Source organism: Bacillus rossius, chromosome 2, assembly GCF_032445375.1.
Source record: "Bacillus rossius redtenbacheri isolate Brsri chromosome 2, Brsri_v3, whole genome shotgun sequence".
In the NCBI taxonomy this organism is placed as follows: Eukaryota; Metazoa; Arthropoda; class Insecta; order Phasmatodea; family Bacillidae; genus Bacillus; species Bacillus rossius.
Genome location: NC_086331.1, coordinates 110,562,555 through 110,579,650, shown reverse-complemented (window position 1 = coordinate 110,579,650; position 17,096 = coordinate 110,562,555). Strand labels below are relative to the sequence as shown.

General features: G+C 36.2%; 1 protein-coding gene across 3 annotated transcripts in view; it reads left to right on the top strand.

The window, feature by feature from the left end:
• LOC134529609 (bromodomain-containing protein homolog) overlaps positions 1–17,096 on the top strand; it is a 91,971-nt gene that overhangs the window by 55,843 nt on the left and 19,032 nt on the right. For 2 of the 3 annotated variants that reach the window (XM_063363891.1, XM_063363889.1), the window contains exons 15-19: positions 1,456–1,641; positions 4,830–5,001; positions 11,168–11,379; positions 12,569–12,810; positions 14,091–14,233. In XM_063363891.1, the coding sequence (XP_063219961.1) occupies positions 1,456–1,641; positions 4,830–5,001; positions 11,168–11,379; positions 12,569–12,810; positions 14,091–14,233 (955 nt within the window). The remainder of the gene's footprint in view (positions 1–1,455; positions 1,642–4,829; positions 5,002–11,167; positions 11,380–12,568; positions 12,811–14,090; positions 14,234–17,096) is intronic. The other variant, XM_063363890.1, reaches the window with a different exon arrangement.

Sequence of the window (17,096 nt, the reverse complement as noted above, 5' to 3'; positions counted from 1 at the left end):
TTGTTCTATCAATAGCATTGTAGATTTAATTTTGAATATATTGGCAATAGAAAAAAAATTATTTAATAAGTTAACTAAACATTGTAGCTTAAAATTTAATTTATGAACTAGAGATTTTATTTTAGGTTATATGCAAATATGGATTTTTAACAAACCATTGGGAAATATTTAAAGTCGTCTGCATTGTGTAAGTAAAAAACTTGTCGTACGAACTATATATTTTATTGAGTTTATTTGTGAAGGAAGAATTTAAACTGATGAAATAAAATTCATTGGTGTTAAAACAAACATAAGAAATAGATAGGCTAGATGACAAGATAGTATTTTTTTTTTGGAACACAGAAATTTTAAAATTTCACTTAACATAAATCTTTCCATTAGTTTTAACAGTTCAGACATTCCAGCTAACTTACATAGGTCCGACGGTTATATACATATTAACACTTTAAATATTTGGTGGGTTCTGAAAAAATTGAAATTCCAAATGATTGCTCTTGATAATTTTCTGGGGCAATAAGGAAAAGTCAGGTAAACATTGACCAGTGGTAACCATGGCATAGACTAAGGATATAAGCACTTAACATTGTGAAGCCCAGAACTTACATCTATCTTTATTTACACCGGATCAACATAAGTCAGACCTCGGAAAACTAAGTAAGGCACTGAATCTTATAAATATGACATTATCACTAAGATTGCACTGATAGAGACACAGGTAATACAAATGAGTCAAGATGTCAATCTTATTTGCATCTCCTATCTTGACAGCAACATTGATTCAAATTGAATTTGACTTATTCCAATGCACACTGTCACCAGTCATCATGATAACTGCAAACTAACAAGCTTCTTTTCTGTTGGGGCATTTGAAATTACAGGGATTGATTGGGCTTCTCATGACTTACTAACTCTTTTTTATGTGATGATTGCTGCAATTTATTTGTTGTATGATTTGTAGAAAATATACATATGTATGTAGTATGTATTCTGTATGTACCATTGCTTTGTAGGCATTTGATCAATGTTTCTCTCTGGTTTCATATTTTGGCTTTTAAATGTCAGGAATTTGAGTAGTTATTTGGTTTGGTTACAAAAATTGTTGGCAATCTGTATAGAGTTCTTAATATTAGTAATTAAAAGGAAGTTAATTGATTCAGTAATATAATCATATTTTATTTTATAAGTTTTGTCTATATTATGTGAATAATATATGAAAAGTTACAGGCATTAGTCACTGCAGAGCATTTGTCCATCATATAAAACCAACACTGGTAATTAAAACACTAAAAAAAGTTATTTTTATCTCTCATATTTTTCTATCCGTTAGTGTTGATTGTCTATGAGGGACAAGTGCAGTGCAATATTCTATGTCCACATTGTTTCACCTAATGACTTCCCTCACTGCAAGAACATTTAAAGATAACATTATGTGAACAAGTTGGGTTTTTCTCCAAGGAGAAGATGGATTTGAATCTGATACTGAACATGAAGAAACGACAGATGAAGACAGTGGAAAAAAGTCAGTTACAACAAACTCTACTACTGCTAATGGGAAAGTAAAATCTACAACTAACTCAGCACCACCACGACGTTTTACACGGCGTTTTGCTAAAGATGCAGCCAAATTGTCAGCTGAGAAAGGTTAGTATATGAGGCTGGAAATGAGTCATTTTGGTATTTTATGAGATTAAATGTAAACTTCAGAATGCTGTGATTGCTTAAATAATAGTATATTATATGTAGAGTTCTTATTCAGCTATATATTTCTATACATTTCAGAAGTGCTGTTTTAAGAAATGTTATTACAATATATCTACTGAAATGTTTAATAATGTATTGGTAGTAAACCAACTATGGGTGTAGCTTAAAGCAGAGTTTATTTTGTAATGTGGCCTATTTATGGTCTTGTTTTGATGACAGCCTTAACCACGATCGCTGATACGTCACATCCACGTAGAGAGGTTGTTAGTTTGATCCCAACCTGGACATCTTTCACTCTTACACCAACAAGTTCCCAGCCTGAAAATTCTGTTGCATTATGCTTCTATGCATGATAATGCTACATAAAATCATATTTTTTAAGTATTCCTCCCCCTCCCCTTGTTTTTTAAAACCCTTATGGTTGAGCACCGTGAGTGATGAGTTTTTGTGGGTGAAGTTGCTGCTAAGTTCTCTACTTGAGAATGATGTGCTGGGACTTCTTTGTGCTTGTAGTTCATGGATGATGCGACAAAATACTGTAATTTTCATTTCGAACAAAATGTATGTGTAGTGAACATATCTTTATGCTTCAGTATAAAGGAAATTTTCCGGCAGGAAAAAAGAGGTAAACCATGAAGAACACTGCGGGCCGGTTTGTAGTTGCTCGAGAAGACGCAGGGCATGACCTCACCACGACTCAGAGCAGTGTGTGCTGGCGTGAACAAGGTGCCAGTGTGGGCTGTACCACTTCTAAACCAAAAAGCCACCTACTTTTTTTTTAATTTTGGTTTTACATCTTGTTTATAACAAGGTAATTGGACATTCACAATGCAGGAAAATCGGCATATGTAAGGAACTGACCTACGTTCTCTAGAATTAAATATGGGAAACCATGAAAATCCAATATCTGGTTGGCTGTACCAGGATTCAAAAGTGGGTCGTTGTGAATGTGTGTTGGATGATTTAGATCAGTGCCACCTAGCTCTGGCGGTCAGCTTCCCTCAAAACATTATTTATTTTTTTATTTATTTATATTTGTTACATGCCCACCAGCAAACACGAATGTCAAAGGGATTGCTCCCCCTTTTATTTGTTAACCCAGCCCTCTTAGCCAGAGTGGCCCTGCCGGCCTGGGGCCCCCACGTGCGTGGATACGGATACGCGGTATACGCGTAACAGGAGAGGTGTTAGAGATCAAGCTATGCCCAGGGGCTGAGGCTACCCATATCCCAGTATAGGCACCACCGTCACCCCCTGCCTCACTCAGCTAACCAGACTAGTGGCTCCGTCCTAAGCTCTATAAACGCAGCATAGCTGGCGCCTACCCCGTTCTCCCACATCGCACTGGGACCCCTCAATCACCCAGTGAACCCGTGGTCCGGTGGAGGCCTATCCAACCTCTACTATTTGTCCAGGCTAGCACCGGAGCTGTGTAGTCGCTCACAACGTCGACCCCGCATCGGGCTAGAGAACCCTTGGAGTCTGCTCCAAGCGATAAGAGCCACCAATACCAAGTACGAGGCCTACCCAACAAGAATCCAGGGCCTTAAAGGAAACCTCAGCGGGACACCGTTCAAACATGATGGATCCTTCTCGTACTACTACCAACTTGGCGTCGACTCGGCAGACCGTTCACCGGCAGCTAACCAAACCGTCACTGTTCAGAGTTACTCCACTGGATGTCCTTGTCTCCTGGACACCCCTCCGACCTGCCGTACCTCGGCCCGGCGGATTTACAGCTTATTAAGGCCCGGAAGTGCCTGAACCCATCCGGCGGCAATCGCAGAAAGCCCTGACTAGAAATGGTAACCACAGTGCGCATGCTGGAGGGCCTCGGGGTTACCTCGGTACCTCCCCCGACCACTGGACTAGGGGAACGTATCACACCTAGTCGAGCAGTTTACAGCTCTTTTTTAAGCCCGGGTGTACCCAACACCGCAGCGCCATACTCAGTCCTTCCATTACCATAGGCTTAATCCATTCACTATAGGGCTCTTTGGGGCCGATGCACCGGGGCTCGGCAGTCGAACCCCCCAGAAAGGTTTCTATCGCATCTGCTGTTGCCCGCAGATTCAGCCCTTTCACCATTTCTGGTCCGATACATGCAGGTTGTAGTAAATCAAAGATGCATTCATTACTCCAGCCCAGTTCTCAGTAATGCAAGAGTGCACAACTAAACATATCTTTCGAGGGTGATAGAACAAACTTGCACAATATTCTTGCAGGCAGAACAGGAAACTGATTGATGGAGCAAGAAGCAGATATTACAGTGAACATGAGGGAAGTAATGAGTTTAGGTGGTGGCATTTGAGTTACCAACTGAGGAAAGAAATTGAAAGCAAACACCAGGCAAAGAGGCTACATATGTATGTATGTATGTATGTATATGTATATGTATATATATATATATATATACACACACACACACACACACACACACACACACACACACACCTTCTCTCTCAATCATGAATTGATTTGGCAGATATATACATATAATGTTGAGGACAAGGGTGCTGCCATGTGTGTATCTTGGAAGAGAAAGATCAAAAACTAAATGCAGTCAGTTCCATTCTCAATGAAAATATCAAACAGAAGTCAAGGTGCATTTAGTGATGTATGAAAATTGTGTAATCATTCCATGACATTATCCTCTATTCATATTTTTACATACATTATACATATTTTTAGTTTAAACATAAATTACGTATATCATATTAAGAATGATAAAATTACACATCAGTTGGTCCTTGGGGCATTCCTGTTTGTTGTATTATGCCTTACTCGGGCCACTGACACACACACACTGAATGTGAAAGTGTAAGAACACTATAGCACCTGTTCCCAGCAGAAGTCACGAGGGAAGAGAGGTGGCTGTTTGCCAATCGCATCTTTAAGCAGGCCAGCTGACATCAAAGAAATGTGCACAAGTAAATTGCTGATGCAGTGGAAATTCTCATACTTAAAAATTAATGTCACTATCCTAAACTCTCCCAAGTAAGAGCTGCACTGAAAGTGATCATTTTTTTAATCTTGCTACATAATTTATTGGGTAATGTATGTTAGGTTTTTTTATATTCTGTGTTTTATGCTTGTCAGTAAGCCTTGTGGTGTAATCTTTAACACAGAGACGGGCACGGCTTCTGCTGTGTTCACTCCGGCACAGACACCAACTCAGAGTTTGAGTATGAAGACGGTATCACCGACAGGAATAAATCGAAGAACTGCTGTCCTTTTCACTCGAAAAGCAGCAGCAGCAGCATTTCGGAAGCCTGAACCAGCTATTTTGTCCAGCAATGTGTGAGTTATCTGTTGTGCTCATATTTTAGTACTTGCTAGTTTCGTTATTTATGAACAACCACTATTGATATTAGTATCAAGTTGACCCCTGTTTAAGGTATTTTTCCCCGATTGCTAAGCTCGATAATACATCACCAATATTTTGATCCAAATAGTTATCAGTTTACCCTAGTTAGAATTATGTTTATAAAAAATTGAAAAACATGCTCAAAACTACATTATTGGAGACATACCTACAAAATTTTCATTATTTTTTTGTTCCCACTGCAGTTCAAAACAATGAAAAAATTCTTGCATAGTTCTACTTACCTAGCATTCTTTTCCCAATATATTTACAAGATTTTTTTGCAATATTAGGTTGATAAATACTTTATTTGTTAAAATTTGGTGTAATTTTATGTTTTCTCATTTTCACAGATGACTATTGATTATATTGTATTGTTAATTGTTTAATGTGAAAAACTGTGTTCGTATCCACCTCCTACACTATTTACTGCCATAATGACTTATGTTAAAAATACTTCAGTTATTTTTCAAAAACATTTTATAAATTTTTGTATTTAATTTTATTACTCATCAAGTCTGAACTCAACGTTTGGGTATTGTCCCTAAATCTGCTACTGAGAGATTCCATTTTTGAATAATCTTTGTGAATATTTATAATGATGTTAACATGTATGTATGTGACAGCATAACTTTTAAAATAACCATCTTAAATTTTGTTTCATGTTCACAGCACTATTTCCATTTTACTTCCGGAAATCCTGAAGGAATAAAAAAAATGCTTATGCATATTTTATCTTCGAGCAAAGTGCATTAAAGTCTCCCTCTTGACATAGCTTCAAATAAGTTCTATACAATTTAGGTCTGGGTGATATGCTGGCATACATAAGACCTAGTAACCAGCATTTCTGAAAATGCTATCACTGCTAAAACTGAAGTGTATGAGGAATTACTTTCAAAAACAACCTAAGCTGTGACTTTTTCATTTCTTATGTAAAAAACCCCCTTTGTTCTGTAGTAGCTAGTCTTGTATTTGTCCTGTCAGTGGTGCTGATGTTTGTTGTTGTTTTCCTGCACGTTGAGGTAGCTGGTGTTATCTGAAACAAAAAACAATTGGGAGAGGCATTTGAGAATAATTTGCAAACTTTTGAAAAGTTATCAATGCTAGTGTTACCTCTGTAATCTGTTTTGATTTACATATGAACAGGGTGTTGTTGATGAAGTTATCCTCAAAACTGGCATAGACTATAACAAGTATCTTTCTTTTTCCAATGTGTGACATCATTCTGGTGTCTGTCAGACTGCCAGCATGCAGACACATAGTGTACCTAGTGAGAGCATGTCTCATCTGTATGTGTGTGTTAATTTTTTACCACATTACTTGCTCTTAATCATTTACTTTACCAAACCTCTGGTGCAGCTCAGATATCTTGTTTTTCTATTAAAACCTTAAATGTTGATTGGCATTTTTTCTTCTTGAAACCCAAGTTTTTTTTAGTATTTTTCATAAACTTTCCTATTGCAGTCTACGAGGTCATCATCTCGCCTAGGTCTTTACTAGCTTTTTCAGAGAAGGTGCATTTTTTATAACAGTGAAAACCTTGTGTGCCTTTCACCTTATAGCACTTTTTGTAAAGTCAATTTCTATTTGATTTGTGGTTTTAACATAAATTTTTTAGAGTTACAAAATTCATACTTCCTGTACATTTATTTCCATTGCCGTCTGTCAAAATTATACATACCAATGATTTGGAAACACCATTTGCACTGCTTGTTGATTCTGCAACTTTTTTTTTTCAATTTATTAATTCCTGTGTTTTTAAATATTTTGCAGCATTTTACACTATTTTATGAGCTTCGCTGCTTTAAGGTTCAACTACATCTACTTTTATATTTATTTGAAGTTACCTAATTAATAGATAATGGAACATTACAGTTTCACCAAAACCCTTGCTAATGTAACAAATTTAACAAATTAAATATATTGCACTTGGAAAGAAGTTTTTGTGTATTAAATAAACCCAAACTGTTTTTAGTTGATTCAATTGAATAAACTATAAAAAGTGGGTACATGAATGAAAAGCTTCCATCTCCTACACAAATAGAGGCCAACCTTTTCTCGGTGAAACATTTAAACACGTAAATGCGGATCAAAGTTCGCTACAGTGCCCAATGGAAATTATGCTCCTCCGTGTGTCATGTGGTGACATTAACATCTGTGAGATCCTTTTCTCGTGTGTTAGGTTTCATCAGTTATGGTAGGGCTGCTATTTCCATTTGAGAATTCAAAATTGGAGTTGTCATGTGCTAGTGATTTGCCAGATAGAGGCTGTAAGTTAGACAACATTTCTCCTCCCTTGTTGCCAAAGAAGCTTGCAAAGAACTATAACATTTTGGCAAACAGAGCTGTACTTTAGTCGTTATGGTATAAGTACTTACTGGGCTCTCAAGATTATTATTCGAGTTCATAAAATTGAGATGAACAATATAAATATGTAATACGGTTATGGAGAATGGCTTCTGTGTATTGATTTGTTTTGAATAAGCCTGGATAACTTCTCAGAAAAATAATACTACCCTTTACATTGAACAATATGTCTGTTAACCTTGGTATAAATATTTAGACTTTAAAGAAAAATTTTTGAAACACAGTACAATAAACTATTATTCTACTTTGAGAATTGTGCTTAAATACGTACCTATATTTTTAAAGAGGAAATTGACGATAAGGAATTGAAGCCTTTCTTGAATTTATAGCCTCAAAATCCAAAGTTTCTGAAAGATCTAGGCTAATTAATGTGTACTCATTACAGGAAATAGTTATTTTTTCAATCATAAACTTGACTTCATCCAGGGGCTACGCCTCTCCTGTGAGCCCGAAGTGCCCCACAATTACCCTCTGTCTCACTACCCGCCATCTTCTTCATATTTGAATCGCCTGTCGATACGTGGCTCTGTCATGTCCATCTATGTAGTGGCACCTATCTTAAACGTAATTAACGTCTTTGCTCTAATAACAAACCCCCAACTATGACAAACTAAGTCCTTAGCTTTCTGGAAAGATGACCGCACAGCTGCTGTTGGGGCAGACGCAGTTATAAATTGTAGGATGGCAATAGCCAAAATGCTTTTTCAGTGGAGAGCCAATAGCTGTAGGAAACAACCCTTGACATAGCCCTTCAAAGATGTGAGTGAGTATATTGGGCCCTGAAATATCTCGCAGCTAGTACCATATGCTCAAGAAAGTAGACTGGAGACGGGAGTTGAATGCCTGCATGTAGATTGCCTGCAAGTTACAACACACTCTTGAACAGCTGTGTTTAGATCAAATTAAGTTTAGATTACAGGAGAAGGTTTTGTAGCCAGGATATAATATGGTGGTGACCACATTATACTGTAATTTTTATTGTCGGAAGAAACTAGGAACATGCATCAGAGTGTTGAGTGTTAGATGAGGTGGAGAAGAATGGATGTGAAACAGATTTAAATGATTGTATTTTCCACAAATATTAAAAGGGATAAATCTTATACTTTTTGAAATTACACTTGGTAAAAACTTGTTAAGAACTATGAATCGCACTAGATACATAACTGACAATATGCTGTTTGCCAAATCACTTGCGGCAGTCAACTTATTGCCCTGGAATGATTACTATACGCTTAATGGAAGAGGATGCTAAGGTTAGAGATTGTACAATAATTCTAGGAAAAGCCAATTGATTACACACTGTACACTCCAGAACTCCCAGCTAGCTAAACGTTTGGTCAAAAGTGCACATACATGGAACAAACACTACATGGAACACTTGACGGAATTAGTTGGGCATTGAAAAATATATGTAACTTCCCAAAATAACAGTTACTGCTGATGATTGTTTACTGAAAGAACATATATCTAACACAAACTGTTTTTAACTGTTTGTTTTTATTAATCTATTACAGAAAAACACAAGTCACAATGGCTGTCATCTTCTGACCACAAAACAAGTACACTTTGAAAATACAAATGGGTTGCACAAAACATCTTTACTGACTCCAAAACACAAATTTACTGTTCATAGGTACCAAAAAATTCTTATTAAAGACTACTATTCTCAAGTAAATCCCATGGTTACTTGCAACTCCTGGTACAAGCCTAAGGACTCAGTCCTTTGAACAAAGACAAAGTTACTCTATCAGTGTTGTGGTCTATTACCGACAACTGTAGTCTAACATATTTTAATTAGTTCCAAAATATGAAAAAAGTTTAATTAAAAAAAATAAGAGCCCTAACCACAGCCACGAAATTCTCTCTTGTCACAATTTATTATTGTGAGCCACCTCCTGACACGCAACCTATCGGTACACACCCTTCCTCCTGAGGAAGGACTAAGGGCGTTCATGTAATGTAATCTCCAAGGGCGCTCATGTGACCCAATTACAAAACTACACAGAAAAAATCAGCCAATCATTGCTCGTGGCAACAGCAGGTCGACTCAATCCAGATAATTGCTCACGTTTACAAAACTCTGTCTCTCTCTAATTACTAAGTAACTGGCAGAATATTGCATCAGCCTGTTTTTAAGCAAAGAACTGTGACAAAAATAAAATACAAAAGAAAAATACTTGAAAGCACATAAAACTTTACTACACAAATAAACAAACAGATAAAAATAACTTTAAGTTGCTTATGCACCATAAAGCAAGTAAATCATCAGAAACATTCAAAAAGCATGAAACACGTGGCAAACACACGATTCTTCTTGAAACAAATAAAAAGCAAGTATTAAATGATATCAACAAAACCTAACCAGAGCTGTGCCAGACACACCGATAGCCGTAGTTATGGAATTAGCTGCTCGAGGACACAGGTACCCACTTGTATTGTGGTCGAGGGTAGAGCAAGGGAGTCACTACAATGCTGGTGGAGAAGAGCTATGCCAGATACTCTGATGGGCATAGTTGTGGAATTAGCTGCTAGAGGACACAGGTACCTACTTGTATTGTGGTCGAGGGTAGAGCAAGGGAGTCACTACAATGCTGGTGGAGAAGAGCTATGCCAGATACTCTGATGGGCATAGTTGTGGAATTAGCTGCTAGAGGACACAGGTACCTACTTGTATTGTGGTCGAGGGTAGAGCAAGGGAGTCACTACAATGCTGGTGGAGAAGAGCTATGCCAAATACTCTGATGGGCATAGTTGTGGAATTAGCTGCTAGAGGACACAGGTACCTACTTGTATTGTGGTCGAGGGTAGAGCAAGGGAGTCACTACAATGCTGGTGGAGAAGAGCTATGCCAGATACTCTGATGGGCATAGTTGTGGAATTAGCTGCTCGAGGACACAGGTACCCACTTGTATTGTGGTCGAGGGTAGAGCAAGGGAGTCACTACAATGCTGGTGGAGAAGAGCTATGCCAGATACTCTGATGGGCATAGTTGTGGAATTAGCTGCTAGAGGACACAGGTACCTACTTGTATTGTGGTCGAGGGTAGAGCAAGGGAGTCACTACAATGCTGGTGGAGAAGAGCTATGCCAGATACTCTGATGGGCATAGTTGTGGAATTAGCTGCTAGAGGACACAGGTACCCACTTGTATTGTGGTCGAGGGTTAGAGCAAGGGAGTCACTACAATGCTGGGGGAGAAGAGCTATGCCAGATACTCTGATGGGCATAGTTGTGGAATTAGCTGCTAGAGGACACAGGTACCCACTTGTATTGTGGTCGAGGGTAGAGCAAGGGAGTCAGCGCTGGAGGAGAAGAAGCATGAGGCAAAGGCTTTTGGACACTCTTGAGCTGAGATGCAAGGACCAGGCTCTGGTGCAAGTAATTTTAGTTAGGATGGTAAATAAAAATTTTGTTTGCTATATAAATTTCTTACTAAGAAATAATGCTATGAAAAGAATAAGTTAAAAACACAATTTTTGCAATTTCAGTTACTTAACTTTTTTTTTAACTAAACATGTAATTCAGTTTATTTGGTATCCCTAAATTATTGGTTTTTGTTTATCAGACCAGTTGTTCATGTAAGTGAAAAGTAGTAGGAGAGTTTTAAAAATATAATAAAAAAATATTGGGTTAAAATTTCAATTGGTTGGTTAAAGTATTGTCAAACCATAAGTGATATTCTGAATAATAGTTCATTTTTCCACATTGGCACATCACTTGTTTTTCCACTCGACAGAAACACCAGTTCTGGACCAAGCAGCACGCCAGTGGTCCACAGACGACGTGTTGGTCGCCCAAGAAAAAATGTACCAACCGAAAATGTGTGTACGCCCCGTGCTCCATCTCCAATCATTCCTCTAGCAGTGGTGGGCCGTTCAGAGTCTACTCTGGATTCTGTTTGTCCTGTACCTTGCTCGGAGAGCTTCCGGGTGTACAGAAGTGGTGGAGGTGAGTTCTGTCTGCGTTACACAAACATGTTTAGCTATTTAACTACACTGAATATTTTACACTGTTATGGGCTGATTCTTTGCCTTGGCATGGATGCTGTGTTAGAGATTCATATTATGTGTAAATATTATTTTACAATTTTTAATTTAAAGAAATTTCCACCTTTGTATTTTGATGTACCATTTTTCTTAAATTTAAAAAACTTCTAACTAGCAGACATTAATTTATGGCAACCTGCGAAGCGAAGGGGACCACAATCAGGCTGCTGCTGGTTAGCTCACCATCACAGTGCTTCTTTCATTCAAAGTACGGTGCTACAATATATCCTGAATCAATTGCTTACTTTGGTTTCCGGTCATGTTAATGTACCTGCCAGGTTGCTTGTTCGTTAAAAGAGCCAGAAGTCCTACTTTCCCTATTGAAGCCTATTGTTTCAATTAAGTTCTAAAACAATAATAAGTCTTTGTTGGCCACATTTTCTGTTTCTCAGTGTATGATATTAAACACGAGAATAGTACCGATTACTAAGCCAATAAAAGCCTTTATGACATGCATGAAGGTCATTCTTGACAGAGTTGAGGCTATATTGTGTACTGCTGAAGTCTTTATCAAAATGTTTGTAAACAATATGGATGGCACGGGTTCTTGGCTGATTTTAGGTTATGTTACTGTAACAAATATTTAAAAATTTTAATAATAATGTGGATTTTATAAAAAAAAATCAATAAAAAATGTATATCATAACTGAAACACTTAAAAAACATGCAGAGACTGTGTTTAACTTTCTTAGAAAATGCACAGAATGTTCCAGACAGTAAGGAGCCCCAGATTCCGTGGATGGGTGTGATAAAGTGCCGAATAATGGTAGGTCCTTGTAAGAAGAGAGGGAGGGTGTACAGGTGTTACCTGTATCCGGGAGAAGGTTGGGCCTCTCCCGACCCCCCTTGGTCGGTACACTGGGCTGGCTAGCCTGCCTCATCTCCAGCAGCCTCGTAACACTGGCCTGCCTTGTCTCTCAAAGCCCCATAACACTAACATAGGATTTTCTGTACAACTGGCCAACTGTCTCAAGATGAGAACAGAGTTTGCTGCATGCTAATGAGTGTCCACGTGAAACATGGGCTAGAACTCACATACTCATCAACATTTACTATGTAAGTGGTTGACTGAAGTATTGCCTTTGGTACAGATATTCCAGGAGAGACGGATGATGACACTCAGTCGGACTCGAGTTGTTCGAGTTGTTCGAGCACGGATGACAGCAGTGGCAGTAGTGGTGACAGTTCGAGCCTGGACCTGGCTCGCCAGACGGGAGCAGAGTCGTCGGCAGAGGACGACAGTGCAGTGGCGAGCCAGGGCTCGGTACACAAGCTAGAGCCTCTGGATCTGGCTTGGGCCAAGTGCCGTGGCTACCCATGGTACCCAGCACTGGTTAGTACTTCCGCGTTTCTCCTCTCTCCAATATGGCTTTATAGCTTTGTCATTTATTTACTTGACAGTATCGAGGTTAGTTCTTTAAAAAACTGTTTATGTGAAATACAAATTATTATTTTACTTCTATTTTATTGTTCATGAGATCTGTGGTTTCGATTTTTGTAATGGATATTTACAAATTGAACAAAACATGCAAACAATTGAACAACTTTAAAATTTTTGATCAACTAAACATACATCTGGAATTTTAAACCTTTTATTCCATCCAAGCATTAATTATGTTTTTCACCACTGTTTCCTTACATGCCACTTCATTGATAACAAAAGAAGAGGATTGTTTCATACCCTGTGGTAAACATTGTTAATAAATAAAATTGTATTTTTACTCATATAAGAGCATAAAAATTAATCACAGCACTGACTAGACAACTACTATAATAAATGTTACATTTTTAGGACATAGGCGCCACCGTAACAATCAAGAAAAGAGGAGGCAGGGTATTTATTGCTGTCAATAAGCAAAAATTTCAATCTGTTTTGCCAACTCATGAAATTGATCATCCAACAATTGAAGCTTTCTGGTTAAAAATTAAAACCATACAAACAAAATTCCTAATGCTCCCACACATACCACACCTGCAATATATGATGCCTACTTTGAAGATCTGGAAGAAAAATTTGCTAGTTAATATAATTTTCTGCCACTTCTCATTGATTAGGTTGAGATAACCTCACAAAGAGATATGTCAGGGAAGCAGGAGGGACAAGTGACTCAATCTTATCTCATTTTGCAGCGCAAGGTAAATAAATTTAAGAGAAAAAGTGTGTGCTGACTGGACTACCAAATTGTAGATAAAAAAAAAGGAATTTATATTAATAAAATACATGTAAATTGTATTTTAGATACACAAATATTAAGATTAAGAAAATGTGAATAGGTTGTAATCAAGGTACATCTTTACTAACTAAAAAGTCAGGAATGTGTTAGTTAATAAAATTTAATATTTTACTAAGTGTGTAATGGTCATACATAAATATGTTTCCTACTACTCTGCTATTCATACAAATAAACATCTATGCTCCCAGTTTCAAAGTATTTCTCTTTAAAAATTGTAACTTATCTTAAGAAAAGTAAAGCTCAACTGGCAGTGGGGCTGGGCCAACTCTGAAAAACATGCTTGATGTCCAGGAAATAAGTCCTCTAGGATTGCATGTTGTTATATATCCAAAATAAGTGCAGGTAAACAACACATTCTAAGTTGTATTTACTGTTTCAGATTATCAATCCAAAAATGCCTCGTACTGGATACTTGCATAACGGTGTGCCAATACCTGCTCCACCGCTTGAAGTTTTAGCTTTGGCTGCAAATTATTCTGATCCTGTGTATCTGGTTCTCTTTTTTGATACTAAACGCACATGGTGAGTATATAATTATTTAGTGAGTACTTTTTAAATCTAATATGTGTCAATATTTTTGTAAAATATATTTGTTGAAATTACATAGAGTTTTGTATTTATTGCCTTATGTTATCAATTGGTAGCTCATTGAATAAATTTATGTAAGTTTTTGACCAAGCTGCAATGTTATGTTTTGGCCATTATTGAAACGGCTATAATAATCTTTTATAATAAATATTAATGTTAATAAAATAGATTGCATGCTCTCTTTTTTCCTTCTAGAGTTGTACTAGTACTAACTCATAGAAGACTTTTGTCATTGATATTATATGTACCCTGGAGTATTTATTTTTGGGGGTCAAGTGATCAGAACACCTCACCACCTACCAATGCAATCTGGTTTGGATTCCCAGTAGGGTAAAGCGAGGAATTTTTCACAACTGGGAAATGTGTTGGACATTGCTTTTTTTATTGGTTTTATCCTACCTATCCCCAATGCATTCAATTACTCCTTTATGTCATTTCACCCCTCACTTGTCTAATTATCTCAATGTCGATAAGACATTAAAATCTGGTGCATTTTATAAAAATTACTATCCTGATCAGTCTAAATTAGGTCATGAAAATGTCCCTACCAGTGGGGAAGAAAAAGTCGACTAGTGAGCCTGGTAGGTTGCCTTTTCTTCTGCTCTGCTGATTGTCAGAAAAGATGTTTAACCAGTATAAATAGGCAATGCAGTACAATTTGTTTAATATGTCCCACATAATATGATTTCCTGGTTAAAGTGGTTAAATATTTGTATCCTGCCATTTTATCTACATGATGTGCTTTATTATTATCCATATAAGTAGTTGCATAAAACTTTATTCTGAATAAAATATTATTTTTTTTAAATTTAAATTATTATTTGCTATAAAATTAACATATATTTGTAGATAAAAATATGTAGTTTTATGTATCAGGTTATTTCAGACATGTTTTCAAACATTATAACTTCAATAATCTGTTCCACTGCCCATGTGTGGTATATGTGTTTTAAGTAGCCAGCACAGTTGACATCATGTTTGGTTAGGTTGATTCCTGTGTAGCTTGCACATATTCTGTCATGTGTCAAGTATGAACTCTACTCTTTTAAGGTCATAGCGTACTATTGCTAGGAAAATCATTATATGGTGAATTGTAGTGATGGGTCGAATCACAATTTTTTTGAATCCGCATCTAGAATCCGAATCAGTGCCTTGAATCCACCCCTCGAATCCTAATCTAGGTTTCAAAAGTCAAAAATTAAATAATGTACATGAAATAAAAATGTTCACAAACATAAAAAATGCTTCTTCATAGTACTTGTTTGTTTCTGAGGTTATTAGCCAAATTTTAAATTGGTAATTCCTAATGATTTTACACTATTTTAAATATACCAACCAACACATTTTACAATATCACATTATTATATTTATACCTAACTTTACTATCTGATAAAATGAAAAACTACTCTTAAGTATCACAATGCCATCTTGCAGAATGATTTGAAAACATGCCAGGAAATTTAAAAAAAATATAATTCAAGGTTTTTTTCCCCTCCCCTCCTCCTCAAAAAATACAAGGGTTTTTCTTCAGAATTATTCATTCTTTTTATAAAATAAAAACATTTTTGCATTGTTTTAGAAACTATCTCAAAAAATATACATAAGATCATCTCCATAACTTTCTTAAATTTAACAAAAAAATTTTAACAACTTATTGTTAAATCATAAAAACACATGGTAGGTACTAAATGAAGCAGAACATCAACTCTTATCTTTTGGCATAAACAGGGCAAAATCTATACAATGTGTGTGTACATTTCTAGATGTTGTAATAACTTAAGTAAATGAAAACATGAGGACGGGGCTAAAAGTACTTTAAACACATTGTCATGTGTCTTCACATACCATTAACAATTATTTCTTGGCCATATCTATAAGGTCTCTAAAAGTTCAGTGTAAACAAACAAGAAGATAGGTTAATACCATAGTATTTTTTCAATTTTGTTTGGACGTTTAACAGGAAACCATGTTTTTCTCCATTTAAAAAACAAAATATTTTGTTTCAGTTAAGAATGAAAGAAATATACGTAAAACCAGGTATAAATATAAAATGCATGGCAGCTTTTCCTGTAAACAAAGCCATCCTTTGTTTTTTTACCTACTAAATAATATTTGAAGATACAAGACGTACAAACATAGCACTAAAAATAATTGATATCATTTGTGGCATTTATAAATAAAATTGATTGGCTCTGTAAAAAATACTGTTAAGATGTATCGAAATACCTCATTTAGATATTAAAATTTGTTTCCTGTGTTCTATGCCCTTCCGCATGATGTTTTCAGAAATGGCATTGATAAACTCTCTAAACAGCTGTGTTCCGTGCCAAATTTGGTTTTCAAAAATAAAGTTTAAAAATTTTGGGAAAACTTTAACAAACAGTAAAATTTTGTCCTTTTTGGCAATTTTTGCACTTCACCATATTTTTGGGTTCTTAAATATGGTAACCTATACATTTATATTAGTTTCATGAACTAAGTTTTCCAAATGAGTACATGTTATGTATTTAATTTACTTAATGCATACATATATATTAAAAGAATAATATTGTGGGGAATGGTATTAGAATAAGTACAAAAATAAACATAAATAAGTCGTGTAAACTTTTGGCAGTGTTCGAAAATTTTTAAATTTATTATTTCTACTCCAATTTTTTTTGTAGACTATTTTTTCTTAAATTCAGAATCTTTTACCTTGAATCCCAAATCTTTTGAATAATGGAGATTCGGTGCAATTTGAGTCTTCGATCGGCCCATCCGTAGTGAATTGCGATAAAACCAAAATAACACCACAAAG